Here is a 20,284-nt window from a genome sequence, read left to right on the forward strand (position 1 = left end):
ACTCCGGCCAGACCCAGCATGTTGCCTCTTGGTGCCCGAGGGGAAGGCCTCGCCCAGAGGGAGAGTGCCTCTGTATCGCGAAACTCGTGACCAGGAGCCATCGATAGCCCATTCACTTCTCCCTTAATGTGGCAGCTCTCCAGCTAAAGACCCCCCCTGCCCAGCATCCCGCTTTCTCCCAGTGACCAACCACCAGATGTCCGAAAAGGAAGCTCACAAGTAAGACGCAAAGCCTGCTGTCATCTCTGCCATTGGCATTCAGAATAAAAAAAAATCTTTCCAGTAGCACCTTAGAGACCAACTAAGTTTGTTATTGGTATGAGCTTTCGTGTGCACACTTCTTCAGATACACTGAAACGGAAGTCACCAGACCCTTATATATAGTGAGAGGGTGTGGAGGGGTATTACCGGTACTCAGAAGGGTGGTGGGAATGGGTGATTGGCTGATAGGTGTGTGGTAAACCTTTTGACGACTGTTAACTACTGCAATTGGTCTTACAGGAAAAAGCAAGGGGTGAGATGGCTAAAAATAGCATTACAGTATCATGTATAATGAGATAAGAATCAAATGCAGGCATCCCCAAACTGCGGCCCTCCAGATGTTTTGGCCTACAACTCCCATGATCCCTAGCTAACAGGACCAGTGGTCAGGGATGAAGGGAATTGTAGTCCAAAACATCTGGAGGGCTGAAGTTTGGGGATGCCTGATCCAATGTCTCTATTCAGACCAGGTCTCTCCATGGTTTTAAGTTTGGTAATAATTTGCAATTCAGCAACTTCTCTTTCCAGTCTATTTCTGAAATTCTTTTGTAATAAGACAGCTACTTTGAGATGTTGTATAGACTGTCCTGGGAGATTGAACTGTTCTCCTACTGGTTTCTCTGTCTTGTGATTCCTGTGATTTCTTGTCATGCCAATGACAAACTTAGTTGGTCTCCAAGGTGCTAATGGAAAGATTTTTTTAATTTTGTTTCGGGTACTGCAGACCAACACGGCTACCTACCTGTAATTGGCATTCAGAGATAGACTGTCTCTGATGCTGAAGGGTCCATTTAGCTGCCATGCTGTTAGGGGCAAGCTTCCACTCATAGCCCTCACAGGGGAGACTGGTGACAGTGCTTAATACCGTAGCTACGTTTCCAACATGGATGTAGTCAGGATTTTTGTTGGGGGGGGCAGGACCAACATGATTGGTCAGTTAGTTAAGTATTTCTATTGTTTTACTTGATCTAGGAGAGGACAGCTGCCCCCCCCCCAGCTACACCCATGGTTTCCAGCATAAAATGTGCCTTTTTCATTGATGCAGTCCCAGCTTGGGGCTCTATCCAAGGCAAAACCCCAGGCAGAATTTATCTCACTGGAAAGCAGGTAAAAGGGCACCAGAGTATGCCATGCTGCTTCACTTGCCCATTTGCTGGCAGAAAGCAGAGAGAAATTGACTATAGGAGACCTTCTGCAAAGTGAACCTGGAGCATCTGACATACAGTAGTCCAAATGAAATACATGAACCCAGCCTTGTGCTCTGCCTTCCCCTAATTCTGCATGACTCCCAACCCCTGCTGCAAATGAAGACAAAAGCCCCAGCCCTGCCTCAGCTGCCTTTTCTGGAAAACATATGTTGAAAGGGTGGAAAAATTGCCCTTCTAGCACCTCTTAATAAGAGTCATTGGAGTGTTTGCAAACCGGCCACCGCACAGCCAACCAAGGTACTTCATTTGGTCCAGGATGGGGCAAAGGTGAGTACCAGGGTAAATGCTTTAGAAGGCGTGTGCAGATGACAGCTTTGGGGAAGCATCAGTGCTTGCCAATGACTCCTCCCATTCTGGATCTCTTACTGTATTTGCAGATCTGTGTGGCAGGCCTGCACAATTTAACCCCCTCCCCTGCAAAAAACAACAACCAAAAAAACACCTTGCTAGTTGAAGATACCCAAGTTGGTTCAGTGCTGAAGTGTTAAGCTAAGCTGCTAGAAAGATGCGGTTTGAACTTGTCTTTGGTGATGAAATTACAGAATATGAATTTTACAAGAATCACCCACAGGCTTCTAGCTAGGCATTCTTGCTGGTGGCTTTTGACATCTCAGCAGCCCTTCCCTTGCCCACAGCATTTTGGGGAGGGACTTTTAGCTTTTTTTAAAAATGAGCAGAATCCCTCAATTATTGAATGAAGGCTATCCCTATTAAACAATTCATGCCTTAAGCTAGTGGTACATACATTACAGGAATGAATGTAAAAAATCCTACATTAGTGCAAAGACGTAAGTCTAGAGATGGGCATTCATTCTGGAGGATATGGCATTTTCATTCAATGAAAATTGAACTGTAGACAATGCAAAAACCTATTTAAATACTAGTTGTGAAAACAGCTGCTGTTAATCCTCTTCAGAGGCACCAAATAGTTTGGGTCATCTGATGATGTACAGCTATTCTTATATACAAAGACCGTTGGTCCTTCAAGCCTAGCAGTATTTACTCTGCAGGGCATAAGGACAAAAGATGAGCCTGCTGGATAAGGTCAGTGAGCCACTTAGTCCCGCACCCTGTTCTCATAGTGCCCAACCTGCATAGTGCATAGTGCCTGCAAGCTGGACATGAGTGCAACAACCACTCTCCCCACTTGTGACTCTCAACAAATGGTTTTCAGAGGCATGATAGTGCAGTTACAACATAGCCATTGATAGCCTTCTCCTCCATGAATTTGTCTAATCCTCATTTAAAGCCATCCAAGTTGGTGGCTATCATTGCCTCTTGTGAAAGCTAATTCCACAGTTTAACTATGTGCTGTGTGGATAAGTATTTCCATTTGTCTGTCCTAAAACAACAGTCAGGGCATGTATCCACAGCAGTGAGCAGAGGAGAAATGACCACTAGGAGGGGCGCAGAGAGAAGAAATGCCATGGTGCCTCTGCAGTACCACAACCAGAGTTTGAGTGTCTTCAAAGCCCATGACACCTTTGGTAAAGGCTGTTTTCCAACTGGAGCACTCGCAGGCCAGTGTTTCCCAATTGTCAGTGTTTATACTACATTTTTTTAAGACTTGCCTTGAAACAGTCTTTAAACCTCTTTTGTTGACCACCAGCATTACGCTTTCCATTTTTAAGTTTGGAATAGAGTAGTTGCTTTGGAAGATGATCATCAGGCAGCCGCACGTGACCAGTCCAATGAAGTTGATGTTGAAGAATCATTGCTTCAACACTGGTGATCTTTGCTTCTTCCAGTACACTGATATTAGTTCGCCGGTCTTCCCAAGGGATGTGTAAAAATTTTCGGAGACACCATTGATGGAATTTTTTGAGGAGTTGGAGATGGCGTTTATAAGTGGTCCATGTTTCACAAGCATATAGTAAGGTTGGTAGTACAATAGCTTTTTAAACAAGCATTTTGGTTTCCCTGCGAATGTCCCGGTCTTCAAACACTCTGCACTTCGAACGCTTGGCAAATCCACACCGTGATCAACTGCTATCCGGAAACCAATGTCCCCACTGTGGAAGGAAGTGTGGGTCCAGAACTGGCCTCCACAGTCACTTACGGACTCATTGTTAAAACCATGTTTATGGAAGACAATCTTACTCAGCTATGAGTGATCACCAAAGAAGACTACAACCAGACATCTTCATCTGCCCCTGCTGCAACAAAACATGTTTCTTCCGCATTGGTCTCTACACCCAAAGTGCTATAACTCTCCAACAGTTTGATTTTACCCAAAGGTGCCCTTTTCCATTGCCTCCCAAGACAGGCGATGCCAACAACTTATTCCCGCCACCCATCCATACAGCTCAGATTACTGCTTGGATCTTTGGAGGGAGAAATTACCAAATTTCCACCCCCATCGTTCGCCGAGGGCCTTCTGGCGGTCCCCTCACTGCGAGAAGCAAAGCTACAGGGAACCAGGCAGAGGGCCTTCTCGGTAGTGGCACCCGCCCTGTGGAACGCCCTTCTATCGGAGGTCAAGGAGATAAACAACTACCTGACATTTAGAAAACATCTAAAGGCAGCCCTGTTTAGGGAAGCTTTTAATCTGTGATATTTTAATGTATTTTGGTACTTGTTGGAAGCTGCCCAGAGTGGAGGGGGAAACCCAGCCAGATGGGCTGGGTATAAATAAAATAATAATAATAATAATAATAATAATAATAATAATAATAATAAGCACATGAAAGAATTAGCTCTTGCTGCCACAATGAGGAGAAGGCTAGGCAAATACACACAAAGCCTTACCAGCTCAGGCTCCTATCAAGGGACTACTGGACTGCTGGCATTGACAACAGACAAATGGTATCCAAAGCAATCAGAGAGAACTAGGACTCTTTAAGGGGGTCCCCAGGGCCCTAGATGTTGCTGTAGTCCTTAGTCCAGTCATAAACAAAGGAGAACAAACATGTTAATTAAACTCCAAGCGAGCCAAGAGCCTTGCTAAGAGGTATCTCTGTGCTCGGCGTGGCACGTGGGTCCTCACAAACACACTGAATCAGTTTCCTGTGAGACTATTGGTGTTCCCCAACAGCCTCTGGGTGCCACTACAAAGAATCCTGTGGACAGTATTTGGAAGTAGTAAAATGATTTGGGGCTGTACCAAACTAGCTTCTGTTGCTGACCATGCCTATCTTCTATATGAGTACTGTAATGGGATGGATCCAGAGGCAGCAATGTCACATGAATTTTGGGCGATGGTCATTGCTCTGAATGCTCTGCTGTGTGGCAAGTTCACACACCTCCTGGGAGTATTTTCAATACATATTAGAATTCATATTAATTAATTAGTAGAATATAATTCCAATAGGAAGCAGCAGTGTCTGCTTTTGGCTAAAGGTATATGGGAACAGGTCAAAGAGACAGGTACAAGTCACCAAACTGCTAAAACACACAAACACACACACACTGCCCCAAGCCTCTCCTGTGTTTATTAAGTCCCAGCCACCAAGGGCAGATCTTTGGTGTTTGCACGGCAGATTCAGAACGAAGCAAGCAGGCTAGGCGTGTCTATGAAGTTGGCAACTGCCTCCCTAAAAGATGGTAAAGGATGTTTTGACAGCCCTTTCATTCAAGTTGCAAATGCCCAGATTAGCTTTGTGTGGTGCCAGGGTGGGGCACTGTTAGCTACTTAACTAGAGCTATGCAAGGACTGGGCAGGGCCCTTTGTTTGCACTAGAAATCTATCTGATCAAATATCATTTACTAGTCAGTTTTGCTCCCGGGTATATAGTGGGCCTTTGTTGCATGTTGGGGCATAGTTAGGAGGAATGGAACAGGGGCCAGCCTGCAGCAAACTGGCTGTTAACCTTTTCTCTACAAGAAAAGGGCTTGTTAAGTGCAAGGAGGACTTGTGGCAGCCCAAGGCAGGAAGCAGTAGAAAATGTGGCACAGCTTGTCTTGCAAGGGGGCCCACCAGAGGGCTGGGGGAGAACACCTGCAGCTCTCCCTGTGAGTAGAACATAGCCTTATGGAGTTGCCACCAGCTCATTGCCAGGCATTTTGCAGTTTTTTTGTGACATTCCTGCAGTTGTCCTTCTCATGGCTTTTAGCCCCTTTTCACAAAAGAGAAAAGATTTTAGGTAACCTATTGTCATACGTTTTGACAATAGTGGACGTGATCTTTTGAGTTAAACAGAGGCCTATTTCCCAGCATAGGTATTTAGACCAAAAATTAAACAGGCTTTTACAGGTTCCTACTCTTATTAGCCCACATGAATGTATGTTTTGGGGTTAATCAGCTATTGGGCCATAAACTTTTTTGTTTTTGCTTTGAACAGCCACTTCTGAGGAAGAGCTTTGTGGAACTCAAAGGTTTGCAGCCAGCAATGTGATACAAGGCGGTCAAAGAGCAGTGCTTCCTCTCTAGCCATCCCAACCAGCTCACTGTATGGCTGAAGACCTGGTAGAAAAAGGCCAAGGCTACTACAACAAGGAAAAGGTCACCTTCCGTTCATGGGAGAAAAGTGATCTAGTAGTCAGGAAAGGGACAAGCTAAACCACAAGGAGCTGTGCACAGACACCAAATGTGCAAACACCCTGGTTTATTTAAAAAATCCCAAAACAAAACACGCAGCCACCGCTGCTGAGTCCTTTGCATTAGAATGCACCCAAGACCTAAGCGCAGCACTTGGATTCTGCCACACGAGGGCCACTCTCACTTTCCAGATCACTTGGCAGTCTGCCTCCCACCTTCCTGCTGCTTCCCCTTTATTCACACTAGTGTCTGTTGCCTTGGAAGCAGTCAGGAAGCAGAGCCAAGGGGCAAAGTCCTGCCTTCACACAAGCTGTAGGAAACAAGACTTGTCCTCCCTTCATTGACAAGTGGGACAGGTGGGTGGTTGCATCTCTCCCCACCTCATCTCTTTTTCACAAACTTTTTGGAGGCTGTGTTGGGGTTCAGACGCCTCCTGCCTGCACCCAGCGCCGTATCCCGGATCTGTAGATTGGCTGCCCGGCTGTAGATGTCGTTTTCCGCAAATGGAGAAATTCCTGCAATATAATCGGGGTCAAAGACGTTTGTCTTCTGCCTGGCCTTGCGGGAGAGCCGTTGCTGGGGGAAGTGCTGGTCCTCTGTCAGGTGGGGATTGTTTGCGTGCTTCCCACCTTGAGGAGCTGGGAGAGAGTACTGTGGAAGGAAAGAGGCACATAAGTGAAGCCAAAAGGCCCAATGCACCCCGTCACACACCCCTGACAGGGAGAGGCACCTCACACTTGACTTTCATCCTTGTTGTATTTTTTCCAAATTACGGTTTTACATTTTTACTTACAATGGTATCCAATCCGCTCAGTGTTGTAGCACGAGGAGTGACAGCTGCACAACGGACACCCCATCTTCTTTACCCATAATCTGTTATGGGGTTCCCCCAACTCTTTGGAGGAGATTTGGGAAGGCACAGGACACATACAGGGGAAAATTTTGCTGCACAACCATAAATCATTGTGCTAGTGGAACAAGTTCCTTAGTGCTACACTGGATAGAACTGGCCACAGAACTTTTGCCATTGGGAGGAAATAAATAAACCCAGAGAAGCTTCTTCTCCTGGCCCCAGAGCCCATCATGGCCTGCTGCAGACTCTTACTTCTTGCCTCAGGTGCTCAGCTGGGAGCACAGGCAGCCAACAGAGAGGACAACAAGTGCGGGAAGCCCATAAGAACACTGGAGCCCAGAGCAGAGCTGCTCACCCGGAGGCCACGGGGGTTCAAGACCTTGGGATTCCGGGAAAAATGCATGTGGATGCTGCCATCATCATCCACGCTCACCGCCACCTTCTTAAGCGTCTTGTTCCCACAGTGGGGGCAGAAGAGCCGGGTCATTTCTGATGTGGTTCTGGAGGAAAGCAGAGAAGCCAGGTCAGCAGCTTGACAACCTTGGCAGCAGCCCATTGCCCAAGCCCAGGGGGCACCTCCTGAATATGGCTGGACACAGGCCCAGCTGTTGCCCATATGCCAGGGATTGCAGCTCAGCCACCAACTCATCACATACTTGAAGCAGCCATGGCAGCGCAGGACGTAGCTCCGGGTGTGCCGGATCAGCATGCCATTGACTGCCAGCACATGCAGGCCCATCTGCAGCAGAATGTTCTGTGGGAAAGAGAGACAGAGAAGGGGAGGGGGGCTGAATCAGCACCCAATGTGTCCCCATGATGCTGGTGCAGGGCAAGTCCCTCTCAAGTCCAACAGACTTTGGACACTCCATAGGCTGGGGTCTTGGAAAGGGCTGGAGCTAAAACAAGGCAATGCTTGCTCTTCTTTTGCTGCTGGGCTGACCAAGCTTCTCCAGTTGAAAGAGAGTCCCCAGTTTCCTCTCCTTCAGGTCTGCCAGGTTGCCCAACTCGGAGCACAAAGGGCTGCTTCCTCTCTCCCCTTCCTGTTTTTGTCCCACTGCCTGTTTGCCTTCAATCCACCTCCTGGGGCTTCTCCTCACCCTCTCATCCCTCTGCTCTTCACATGGCCACTTCCCTTCCCTCTTCTCGGCTTCCTGCTGCCACCCAAGTCACCCCTTGCTGGTCATGAGCCACCCTTTCTGTCCATCCTATTCTCACCATGTTCTTCCAACATAGACCATAAAACCTCTGCTAGGCCTCCAGGAAACCTGGACCAGGTAGCTGTAGCAGGCACAAGAATGTAGCAGGAGGCTTACAGGACTAGACTGGATGGGTGGGAGCAAGGACAAAAGGGTAAGCATACGTCCTTCTCCCTCCCCTCAAGCCCTGGGGACCACCTGGTCTCAGCCCACACTTGCCTGCATGGCAAAGTCGGTGGTGACACAGCCAACCTGCACACCAGCTGGTTCATCAGCCTGGTCCATGCCCTGTTGGATCTGCTTGATGTTGCTGGGCGTGATCCAGCCTTCCTCATCATTGCTGTCTTCTCCACTCTGCTCCTCCTCCTCCTCACTACTCTTGTTGTCTTTGGGGTCCTCCGGCACAATAACAACAGCATCCACTTTCTGTGAGAAACAGACCAATTGGGAGAGGATCTGCTGAGCACGGAACCTTCCCAGGCTGCAGAGATTAAGGTGGTGCCCGTGTCCCAGTGAGGCAGGAAGAAATGAAGGAATGCTAGACTTCTTACCAGCAAGTCCTGTAGGTCCTCCTCAATGCTGGGTAGAGGGTTCCTCCAGAACAGGAAGGAACCAAACTCAGATGTTTCAGGGCCTGTGGAGTCTGCAGAGTTTCTGCTTCCCACCACGGAAGGACTCTTCTCACCCCCTGGGCACTTGGTCTAGAAGAAAAGTTGGGCAGAAGAAAAGCTGACATGTATGAATTGCCAGAAGAAAAGGTCATATACAAGCTCCAGATTGCTTACACTGACTGGCAGCAATGGCTCTCTGGGGTGTTTACCTGGAGAAGCTGCCTGGGATTGAACCTGGGACCTTTTGCAGGCAAAGCAGGTGCTCCGCCACTGAGCGATTTGCCCATCCCCTATGGCCCTCTTAGAAAAGCCACGTGCAGCTATCTCTTCCTATAGTCTTCTGGTAGATGCTGAATGGCCACATGATCCTCACACAAGCCAAGGAAGAGATGCTGCCTATCAAGGACTGCCACTGCAAGGACTCAACTGACACACCTGGTCATTCCCAGATTACACCCCATGCAACCAGGAGAAGGGGAGGGGCAGTGTGCTACCCTCTGCTCATACTCCTTCCATGAAAAGTGGGGCAGAGTTTCTGATTGCTCACAGAGGCAATTACCTTGGAAGGGAGATGGAAGCCAGCAACATGAACAGGTGTCTCAGGGTGCTGCTTTGTTGAGCTGAGTTTCACCTGCCAGGATCCAGGGTGCGGAGAGAGAAGAAAGTGGGATGTGGGTCAGGTAGGGCATATTGTTGATTCTTACAGCAGCAGCAGCAGCAGCAGCAGCAGCAGCAGCAGCAGCAGCAGCAGCTGCCTGCCAAAACCTACCATCCCGGAGTCTGATCAGCTTTTGAGCAGCAATGGCAAGAAGAATGGCATTCAAGACACAGCAGTGCATAATCAGCCTGTTTGGCATATGCAGCAGCAGGAAACAGACAAAGACAAAACATAGGTTGCTAACACATGCAGCTGGTGGCAAGAGTGTCCTGCATTTTGGCAGAGGGGTCCCTTCACCTCCAAGAGCTCTTAGGTGAAATGTTCTGCCTGCATTCATGTGGAACTGGATTGCCCCCTCCTACTGGATAGGAAGAATATTGCAACAAGGGGCCTCCTCAATCAGCCATAGAGGGAGTTGGCTTCCCTCCTCACTGGCAGAAAGAAACCTTTCAATTGCCCTGGGAGTGCACAGCTGAAAGGAAAACAAATGCTGACCTCCGCCATCAGCCAGGGGAACAAGGGCTACAGGGTCATTTGCAGCATCTTTATCCAAGCAAGGAAATATTATCTGGGCCCCAACTAGATAGTAATGCCTGTGCACTTGGTTCCTGGCATTATCCATCTGGTCAACCCCCCCTTCCCTAATTTCCCCTTCTATTGTGTGTCTTGTTTTTTTAAGAGTGTGTAAGCATAAGGGCAGGACATCTCTCTGTCTGTCTAATTAATGTGAGTTGTTTGGAAGAAAACATTTGCCTGAAAAGCAGGATACAAAACCAACATCATAGTAAATAAATATTTTGCTGAAAAGGGCCCCTTCAAAAGAGAAATAATAAAAGAAGGAAGATCCACCTTCTGCTCTGGCTCTTTCTTCAAGTGAGCCACACCAACATTTTCTGCTTCCAGCTGGTAGGTCAAGGCCAGGACTTGGATGTCTGTGGCTGAAAGACTGGGGTAGTCACCGGTCTTCTTGGAAAACTCCGTCACTAGAAACAAAGGAGGATTTCAGTGTTCAAGTCCAGAGGCAAAACTAGGAAATCACAACCAGTCATGAGAAAAAGTGCTTCTCTAATTCCAGAGGGCACCAGGAAAACACATCAAAGAGTAAGTAACAATGAAGCAATTGTGGGTGATCAGCTTGATTTCTACTCCTGACTGTGTGTGTGTGTGTGTGTGTGTGTGTGTGTGTGTGTGTGTCATATTAGCTGGGGTTATAGTCAACAAAGCCCCACCCAGAGTAGATCAATTGAAATTAATGAAACTAAGTCATGTCCATTAATCTCAATGGGTCTACCCTGAGTAGGACCAGAATTGAATACCACCCTTTGCTCTCCGTCAAGAGCTCAAAGTTACCGTGTTTCCCACATTATAAGACACCGTCTTATATTTATTTCACTCAAGAAAATAAGCCTATGGCTTATTTTCGGGGGGTGTCTTTTTTTATTGTTACTGTAAGTACGGTACCTCCTTACTGGGTCCTGCTGGCTCAGGGCTCGGGACGCGCAGCAAGCCACCTCCTGCTGCTGCCGGATCCCGGAGGCGGCCTGCTGGGTCTGGTTGGCCTGCATGGCCCGAAGCTGAGAGGCGGCAGGAGGTCCACGGGTCCTTCCCTGCCACCAGGGCAACGGCGGAAGTGCTGCTGGCCCCTTCCGCGCTGCCGGAGTGTCGTGGGCTGCATGGCCCGAAGCTGAGCAGCGGCAGGAGGTCCGCGGGTCCTTCCGCACCACTGGGATGATGGACGGCAGCAGGAGCACTGCTGGCCCCTTCCGCCGGATCAAGGAAGTGGCCTGCCGGGTCGGTGCCCAGCAGCGCTGCGCGGAGCACCAGATCGAGTAAGCGGCCTGCAGAGTCAGCGCCCAGCAGCCCCGCGCTGGATTGAGGAGGCGGTGCTCCGTGCGGCGCTGCTGGGCGCTGACTCTGCAGGCCGCTTACTCGATCTGGTGCTCCACGTGGCACTGCTGGGCACCGACCGGGCAGGCCGCTGCCTTGATCCGGCGGAAGGGGCCAGCAGTGCTCCCGCCGCCCGTCATCCCGGCGGCGTAAAAGGACCCGCGGACCTCCCACCACCGCTCAGCTTCGGGCCATGCAGCCCACGACACTCTGGCAGCGTAGAAGGAGCGGGCGGCGCGGAAGGAGCCAGCAGCGCTCTCGTCGCCGTCCGTTGCCCCGGCGGCGCAGAAGGACCCGCGGGCCTCCCGCCGCCACTCAGCCTCAGGCCATGGAAACTGGCAGGGATGGGGAAGGGGGGAGCGCCTTCCCTCTTCCGCATCCCTCCGTGTAACTCTACCCTGCCCGGCGAGCGCTTGCACAATGCAGCCGCCGCTTCACCCGGGCCAAGTGCTGCTCGGCTCACACACAATAGCGCTCTCCTTTTCCCGCCGTGCCGGCCTGTGCAGTTGCAAAGCGGCACAAGTTGCTCCCAGCGCGGCTCGCCTGGTGACACGCTCAATTCATGTGCCCCCTCCCACCTGGTCTCAAGCCTCTCTGAGGCTCTAAAGGAACGCAACAAGGTATGGCTTATTTTCAGGGGGTGTCTTATATTTCACAACCGCTTAAAAATCCTGCCCTGGCTTACTTTATGACTACGTATTAAAAAGGGGGAAACACGGTACTTACAAAAATAAAAAGGCAAGTCATGGAAGAGGGACGGGGTGGGAGAGGGTAAGGAAGCATAGACCACGAAGCAGAGGCTACTCACCAAGCCTTACATATTCAGGAAAAGGCTGCTTGAAGTGGAGCTCATAGGGCAGCACCGCCAGCCGCCTGCGGGTCTCCTTGTCTCGGATCTCAGTCACCACCTCTCGGATTGTGTAGATGTTCTTGCCAATGTCCTGCCAGTGGGGAAGACACAGCTGAGAGCTGTTGCAAGTGGGTCAGGAACCTGAGGGCTGGAAAGGGGCTGGGCCGGGGGGGGGGCATCTAGGTTAGGGAAGAGAGAGGCAGACCTATAGTCACACCTCTCCTGACTCACACTCTGTAGCAGCAAAAGCTAATCTGGGGGTTCTGGGATGCCCACATACCGAGAAGCATAACAGGGCCACCAGCAACCAGGAGACCCATGGAACATTCTGAGGAGCCACCTTGGCTTGGTAGACTGGGGTTTGTGTGTGTCCCTTCCCAACTGCCTGAAGCTGTCAAGGGATAGAGAACACCCTCCAGACCCACAACACCAACCTGCCATGCGCCCTAAGGAGAGTCTCTGTCTAGGCAGCTTTCTCTCTCTCTACCGGGATGGCCTAATAAAAGCCTCCAGGTCCCACAAAAATCTACCGCAAAGCAAAGCATACACCAGTGCCTGCGGCCCTTTCTCGCGGGGCTCCCCAGTGGGCCACTGGCCAAGCTAGGCAGCCGTTCTTAGCCTTCTCCCACTGTACCTGAAGCGGGGCTCCACGCAGGAAAGCTCCAGCATCAGCCACGACGTGCTCCACGGGAGCCATTTTGCCCCACTTTTGACTCTGACTCCCAGGGTACACTGGGAAGTGTAGTCTTTCCCCCGCTCTCCATTGTGGAGCATGCTGGGAACTGCGGCCTCACACAGGATACTTCTCGGAAGAAAGGCATGCTGGGAGCTGTAGTTCCCCTCCCCAAACCGTTCTTTCTTCCTACTTAAAAAACAACAGCATTGCATTGTTTGAAGGCGGGGCTTTTAATCTAATACTTTTGATGCCGCCCACCCGCCTCCAAAGAATCCCGGGGAAATAAACTTCCGCTTCCAGTCCGACAAGACCTCATAACTTGGAAAGGGAACACGCGATTTCCACTCCTGCCTCATCCCGACAACCGGCAGTCGGAGCTGCTGCAGCCACCACTTCCTCCGTTATTCCGCTCTAGCCGTCCCGGCTCCGTAGCCTCCCTTTCCACTTCCGAAGTATGTGTCACGTGACGTGTCACTTGTCACATGACCCATGACTACAGGAGGTGGAAGTGGGAGAAGCTGGGAACCGTCGCCGGTAAGTCTGGAGATTTGAGGGTGGGAAGCGGGGGGTCTGGCCACTGCTGTGATTGACACATACGGATACCCACACCCGCTTGCCTGGCTTCCTTCTCTCCAACATTTTGAAAATCAGCGGGCAGCTTTAAATAACAAAACACCCCTGAGTTTTTCTTGTTTATTTTTAGGGGTTGTTAGTTCCATCCCGCTTTTCAGGTTATAACAGCAACAACAACCCCCGCTCCGCGAAGGTACAGGAAAGGCGAAGGTGGCAAATAGAAGGGATGAAGTAGTCAGCCAAAACCTTTAGAAACGGAAGGCCTGAGCAAACCCCAAAGATTTTTGCTGTATGTTGCTGTATTATTATTATAATATTGGAAACCGCAGGCACCCTGGGTCTCCAGCCCCACTGCCTGCCTGCCTTGTCCCTTGAAATCTTTTAAGAGGGCAAGGGGTTGTCTCTCTGAGTACCTCAGCAGCTGAGCTCTTCTGTTCAGAAGGTGCCCTTAAGATGCATATTTTCTATGAGGTGGACTGTTCTACGGTGAAGAGGCCCTCAGGCCTTTTATTTTTTTTTTATTTTTATTTTTTAAAACATAATTTTTATTGATTTTTACAAATTACAAAAGATGGTACATACATAAACACCTTTTCCACCTTCTTCCCACCCCCCTCCATGGGTCCTCCCCTGCCACAGAAGTATCCCACGCAGGTGATCAGTCAGAAGTGGTCCATTTTATGATTGGGTTTCTGTCCTCCTCCCCCTCCCCTGCCCCCCAAGCCCCCCCCTGCCACCAGGGAGCTCCAGTGAACCAGGGCAGTACGCAGGAGTTCATCCATCCAACCATCTATTGTCATACCAAAAAAAAAAAGAAAATACAAAAAGAGAAAAAGAGAAAAAAGAGAAGAAGAAAAAAAAAGACAAAAAGGAAAAAAGACAAAAAAAAAATTCATCATAATTGTTAAATTCATAATTGTTAAACCATATTTTGTGGGCTTCCCCACCCTCCCACCCTTCCCCGGTTTTCCTCCCTTATTTATCATCTTCAACAGTTTCATAGTTCATATTTTATAACATACGCCTTTATATCTTGTACCACTTTTAAACTATTATCATTTTCGCCTATTGTCCAATCACTGAGAAATCAAACTCCCATTTTTTCTTCCCGTGCCTAATTTTTACCCCTCTATAGGCCTCCATATTTTCACCTTTTTCCAGAATCAATTCACTTTTTAAACCTATAACTATTCCCAAACTAACCTTACACCCCCCGAGTACCGGCTCCACCCCACCAATCCAGCAAGTTCCATAGTCAGCAGTCCAGTTATAGTCCTATTAACCCATCCTTACAATCACCACTTCACTTTCCCTTCACCCCACCCCCTGTTTGCAGTCTTTTGCCATCCAGGCCTCCATATCAGACCCCTGAGCTTCTTCTCTTCTCTGCTTAATTTTTCCTTCTTCCCTGTGGTCATTCTGGAGTTCCAGTAAGTCCAGTCGTGCCCCCCTCGAAGGGGAGGCACTCCATCCAACTTTTTGTAGAGTAAAATCATCATTTTTTTCGTGATGGGCTTCATCCTGTGTTAAATCATCACAGTCCTCATCATTGTCATTCCCACATTCATCCTCCTCAGTTTCAAAAGCTTCATCTTCTAGGAAATCATATTCTGTCATCACAATCTGGAATTGTTGCTGTAACACTAGCCGTTGTGTCTCCTCTTGACATAGTTCTATTCTTGCTTCCCACATTAAGGTCAAAACAGTCCGCTGAAACTCAGGCGGGTACCTTTTTGTTGACATAGTTCAGTCCTGTCAAGGTCAAAACTTGTCACATGGGGTGGAATATGATCGCAGTCTATTTTCTCGACTCCATTTTAACAAGCTGGCTGCATTCTTAAAAATAAAGTTCGAACTCACATTTCAAAAGCATATAAACCAAAAAAGAATTTCCAAAAAGTCCAGAGATAAAGATAGAAATAAAATTTAACTATAAATCCTGGTCAGCTCACTGGGTTTTCTGGGCTGCCGGCTCCCGAGAAAAAGAAAGGTCTTTCTTAGTCTTAACTTCATTCTGCAGGGCAATCACAACAGTCTCTCTCCCCTTTTACCCTGCATTTAGGGGAGATTCTCTTTGATGCCTTTGAGGAATCCTTTTGAGTTAAAATCTTCTGTTTACGGCTTCGGGTTTCTGTTTACTGTCTCTTATGTTACCGTGGGGGGGGGGTGGCTTCCTCTTTTCCCCTCTCTCCCAGGTCCAAATTGTTGCCTTAATTTACATTCCAAAGAATCCAAATTACTCACAGTCTATTCATTTGCTGAGTGTTCTTTGAAGAATTGGCCACCTCCACTTCCCAGACTCGCAGCTTCGCACTCTCAGAGCAGCAATGTCAGCCTGTCCGCCGCGGTTCACCTCCTCGCTCTCGGGGGCTTAAACAAAGCCGATCCGGGGAGGAGAGAGCCTGCTTTTGGCGCCGCCAGGCAAAATCTGTCCCCAAAAAGCTCGATTTGGGGCTTTTAAGGAGGTTTCGTTTCGCTGGAACGATTCCCTCCACCTCTGAAGCGCCGAGGTCCGCTCTGCTGTGCGGACCCCCGTCTGAGCAAGATGGCGTGGTCAACCGGAAGCCGAGGCCCTCAGGCCTTTTAAGGCAGACTTTGTTAGCCTACTGTCTGCCCTTCAGCAGTTTTGGACTACAACTCTCATCATCCTTAGCCAGTACAGTTGTAGTCCAAAACAACTGGAGTATACTAGGTTGATAAGTTCAAAACTTGCATTGTTATAGGTGCATTTTGTGACAGGGAATTTCATTAGTGCGAACAGTTTCTGAGCTCTGGAAACAGATTAAAACTGCAGTGGAAGGAAAGGGAGACCTTTTTCTGCCTCCCCACTTCCAGCTACTCTCTGGAGAAGAGACCCTCTTAAGAATATTAGGGGGGTGAGCAGGGAAAGGACTAAACCATGTGAAAAGTGAACATAATATTTTAGCTGCAGTTGGTTCATTTTCAGCTTTGTATTGTTGTTTAAAAAGTGTGCCGTTGTTGCATCCATAACCTAGGTTTAAGGTGCCATTTAGCTCCTAGCTTCATATCCCAGTTTCTAACACTGGGTAAGAGTTGCTTTCATATGACTATGGACACCTGGACTTATTTTTTGGCAGCCACTGTAGAGTTTCCCCCAGAGAGCTGGGCTGCCATTAACCTACTCAGCTGTGGGACAAATTGCTACATTTTGTCCCAGTGGAAGTGTCCAGACCAAGCATCCCCAAACTTCGGCCCTCCAGGTGTTTTGGACTACAATCCCCATCATCCCTGACCACTGGTCCTGTTAGCTAGGGAGCATGGGAATTGTAGGCCAAAGCATCTGGAGGGCCACAGTTTGGGGATGCCTGGTCCAGACAGTCTATATGGGGAGTGCTTTTCAGTTGTGTTGCTCTACAGTGCCTTGCCCTTAGGATGAGGCTGCATCAAGCCATTGGATGCCGTTCCTCCTTTTCTGAGGTACCTACAGAATAGCCTTTGGCTCTACTAGGGGCACCATGACCTTCCTTGGACACATGCAAAGGAGGTTCATCCACTTACTTGCTTTGCTCAATTATAGGGAAGTTTGTATTGCTTCTTTTATTGCGTTGCTTATTGTTTCGGATTCAGCTTTTCTGCTGTTGTAAGTGCAAGGACTGAGACAGGTTTGCTTCTTGAATTGGCTGATTGCTGCAGCTACTTGTAAAGATGTACTGTAACCTGAGTGATACTGTTTAAACAAAGGGGTGTGTGTGTGCAAATGAATTGTGTAGATTCTTCCTGGTTGTGGCAAGGACTGCTGTGGGAAACATAGGGACTCTTTAAAGGAGCTCCAGAGAGTTCTACAAAGAAATATGGAAGTAAAATCCTATTTCACAAAGGTGAGAGGACAGCACTCTCTGTCATGCAGATAACAGCTGATGTAGACACGCCATGAGGCATGTTGAGTGATTTTTGCCACTGCCTCTTGCATTACTGTGTGTGGACTATTGGACTTCTTCTTTGCATCTTGCTCATTTTGTTGAAAGGAACTACCAACATTGATGTTCTCTGGGTACACTAGAACTGTGACCATATGTGGGATTGATCTAACACCATCCACCTATAATTTACTATGTTCTGTTTAACTCAATTTTTGGCTCATTCTCAATGCACCTGAGACCATGGAGGGAATGAAGTGAATTGGTATGTGTGTCACCTATCACCTTCACAGAGTGCCGGGTTTGAAGGAGAGTAATAAATATGCAATGATTGAATGTGTTAATGATTAGCTGACTTGGTTTGGTTCCTCCTGAGCAGCTTGCGTGGTTGCTAGACTCACACTGTGTTGTGAACCAACTCTGTCTTCCTGCTCTTGGAGATCTGTAGCTAGTGCAAATCAACAAACTCACTCTTCTGTGGGGGATAGAAAGTGAGCGAGGAAACTCATTCAGGAGGGGGTGTTCCTGCTTCTTCTAAGAATCTAAGCTTACCTGCCCACTTGTCATTCAGAGACTTAAAATACAAAACTTTTTATGATCCAGAAGCTCAAGCATGAAGAAGAAGTTGTGTAAATCTCTTCCTCCCTCCTCTTTGCTGAATGAAAAGCTCCCATAGGGCTGCTGCTGCTCTTCATCAGAGCTTGCTGTGTGCAAGCAAATGCTGGCAGTTCTTAACCGAGCTGTTCTGCACCAACTTCCTCTTTGTGTCTGTGCTCTGAAGCTCTCTTCTTCCTTCTGCCTTTGCTGTCTTACTCAGTGAGGGGAAATTCCCACTCTACCCCCTGGGGCCTGGTAACTGACTGTAGGAAACACTTGCTTTTTCCGGAGTTGTTGCTGGATTGGGGCTTCTGAGGGTTTTCTTCAAGGAGCTCTATCTGTTCCAGGATTCAGAACTCAACAACTGAAAAAGTTCTAAGTTTGGAGGGTGCGGGATACCCCTAAAGTGAAGGGGCAGTTATCTGTATGGCTGGTGAGAGCAAAGTATTTCCTGTCCTGAGCCAAAGGGGCAAGCAGCAGGAAGCATGAGTAGCCAAACTCCTAGCATCCCACTCCATCAGACCATGCTAGCTGTGGCCATGGGCGTAGCCAAGGAGGGGCAAGGGGGCCAGTGCCCCCCAATCAATACAAATCAATACAAATCTGAGGTTCTGTCCCCCCTAACAAAAGCCTGCCCCCCCCACTAACAAAACCCCTGGCTACACCCATGTCTGTGGCTGATGGAAGCTGGAGCCCATAAACCAGGTTCCCTCCCATTCCCTAGTGCTGTTGCTCCCAGCTCTGTGTCCAGTATCAGAACTTGGAGGAGACTTGCCCCGGCTTTTCAGAGACAATGTGTCACCTGTTGCTCTCTCTCTTTCGTAGGCATCCAGCGATGAAATGGCTTCTGTGGGGTTGCTTGGAGAGAAATCTCCACTTACTGTGAAAGGTGAGTCCTCTTGTCCAAGAGCAACTCTGTGGAGTTTGGCAGCAGTAAGGAGGCATTTGTTGTTTCTGGTTTGTTTTGAGCTATACGGACTCACAAATAATTATGCTGAGCAAAAGCTTAAAAAACAACAGTAGGGAGCAGAGCAGTCTGGATGAAAACATTTCATGTATCGCAGGAGGTGCTGAATATTCTCTAAAATGAAGAGGAGGCTAGTTTACATTGAGGTGGGTAACTTGTGGCCCTTCGGAGGTTGTTGGGTTCTCATTTCCCTCAGCACCAGCCACCCCCCTTTACACTGCTTTTATTTTAAGCAGCTGCCTGTGAAGAAGAGCTCTATTTAACATGAAAGCACTGCAGCCAACATTTGGGTGGTGCCTTGATAATACCTCGACTTGCTTGCTGTGGTCTTTCAGTCATTCCCAGTCATTCCCACTTGTGCTGTCCCCAGCGTAGGGATGACTTCTCTCTCTTTTTTAGCATGATCCAGAATATCCTTGCCTGCAAGAAAACCCTTGCCGACAAGATGACTGTGTGACCTTCTGATCTTTTCCCTACAGCTTGCCAAGATGGCCTGAACTTTAGCAGTTCCCACTCCCAACTACTGTCAGTTCAGGGTGAGGAACAAACGGGTTCTCCCATCAGTATTTGTGTGTGTGTGTGTGTGTGTGTGTGTGTGTATACACACACACGCGCGCATATACATGCAAGGGTGGGTGTGGGAAGAGAAACAGCTTCCCTACTGTCTAGTCATTACAGCAATGGACTTTTACCTGCTGACCCTGGAAACTTTGGATCCAGGCCAGAGAGGCCTGGCTGTGGTAGGGTTACTTACCGGGTCCTTCCACACCCTGGGAGCCACCACTGCAGGCCTTCCCATCTCACTGCAGGAACTCAGCTAACTGCAACTGCTTGAATTCATTCTACAAGGAGAAAGACTGGAAGCTGCTTTATACTGAGTCCTGATAACAACAACAACAACAACAACAACAACAACAACAACAACAATTTATACCCCGCCCATTTGGCTGGGTTTCCCCAGCCACTCTGGGCGGCTTCCAACAGAAGAATAAAATAATCGATTAAAGATTAAAAGCCTCTCTAAACAGGGCTGCCTTCAGATGTCTTCTAAAAATCTGGTAGCTGTTTTTCTCTTTGACATCTGATGGGAGGGCATTCCACAGGGCGGGTGCTACTACCGAAGGCCCTCTGCCTGGTTCCCTGCAACTTGGCTTCTTGCAACGAGGGAACCGCCAGAAGGCCCTCGGCACTGGACCTCAGTGTCCGGGCAGAACAAAGGGGGTGGAGACGCTCTTTCAGGTATACTGGACCGAGGCCATTTAGGACTTTAAAGGTCAGCAGCAACACTTTGAATTGTGCTCAGAAACGTACTGGGAACCAATGTAGATCTTTCAAGACCCGTGTTATGTGTTCTCGGCAGCCGCTCTCAGTCACCAGTCTAGCTGCTGCATTCTGGATTAGTTGTAGTTTCTGGGTCACCTTCAAAGGTAGCCCCACCTAAGGGCATTGCAGTAGTCCAAGCGGGAGATAACTAGAGCATGCACCACTCTGGCGAGACAGTCTGCAGGCAGGTAGGGTCTCAGGTAGGTTAGTATTGTCCACACTGAGTGGAGGCATCTCTCCAGGGTTTCAGGCAAGGGTACCTCCCAACT

At 48.7% G+C, this 20,284-nt stretch overlaps 2 protein-coding genes across 5 annotated transcripts in view; one reads left to right on the forward strand and one right to left on the reverse strand.

The window, feature by feature from the left end:
- Window positions 1–5,996: 5,996 nt before the first annotated feature.
- On the reverse strand, window positions 5,997–12,845 carry NOB1 (NIN1 (RPN12) binding protein 1 homolog). Of its 3 annotated transcripts, XM_035117798.2 has the most exons (9): window positions 12,636–12,845; window positions 11,960–12,092; window positions 10,114–10,247; window positions 9,166–9,237; window positions 8,547–8,696; window positions 8,215–8,421; window positions 7,456–7,553; window positions 7,155–7,299; window positions 5,997–6,597 (listed from the first exon to the last, which is right to left on the reverse strand). In XM_035117798.2, exons 1-9 carry the CDS (start codon window positions 12,696–12,698, stop codon window positions 6,328–6,330), a joined length of 1,272 nt encoding a protein of 423 aa, XP_034973689.1. In that variant the 5' UTR covers window positions 12,699–12,845; the 3' UTR covers window positions 5,997–6,327. The 3 variants fall into 3 exon arrangements, with proteins under 3 accessions (XP_034973689.1, XP_034973688.1, XP_060131996.1); XM_035117797.2 differs by having other exon boundaries at window positions 7,155–7,553; XM_060276013.1 differs by having other exon boundaries at window positions 6,463–6,597; window positions 7,052–7,553.
- Window positions 12,846–13,028: 183 nt separating this feature from the next.
- The window catches only part of WWP2 (WW domain containing E3 ubiquitin protein ligase 2), a 40,345-nt gene continuing 33,089 nt past the window's right edge, over window positions 13,029–20,284 (forward strand). Inside the window, exons 1-3 of one of the 2 annotated variants that reach the window (XM_060276012.1) lie at window positions 13,029–13,211; window positions 18,551–18,614; window positions 19,172–19,228. In XM_060276012.1, coding sequence (XP_060131995.1) covers window positions 13,167–13,211; window positions 18,551–18,614; window positions 19,172–19,228 — 166 coding nt within the window. In that variant the 5' untranslated portion in view covers window positions 13,029–13,166. The remainder of the gene's footprint in view (window positions 13,212–18,550; window positions 18,615–19,171; window positions 19,229–20,284) is intronic. The other variant, XM_035117796.2, reaches the window with a different exon arrangement.

The sequence above is a fragment of the Zootoca vivipara genome, chromosome 6 (genome assembly GCF_963506605.1).
Source record: "Zootoca vivipara chromosome 6, rZooViv1.1, whole genome shotgun sequence".
NCBI lineage: Eukaryota > Metazoa > Chordata > Lepidosauria > Squamata > Lacertidae > Zootoca > Zootoca vivipara.

What these genes read in the sequence shown, in the direction of transcription:
- NOB1 (XM_035117797.2), bottom strand. Translation starts at nt 12,698, where the DNA reads ATGGCTCCCGTGGAGCACGTCGTGGCTGATGCTGGAGCTTTCCTGCGT. An exon ending in GCTTCCATCTCCCTTCCAAG is followed by an intron (nt 8,697 to 9,165) that starts GTAATTGCCTCT and finishes CTTTTCTTCTAG; the next exon opens with ACCAAGTGCCCAGGGGGTGA. An exon ending in AGGACCTACAGGACTTGCTG is followed by an intron (nt 8,422 to 8,546) that starts GTAAGAAGTCTA and finishes TGTTTCTCACAG; the next exon opens with AAAGTGGATGCTGTTGTTAT.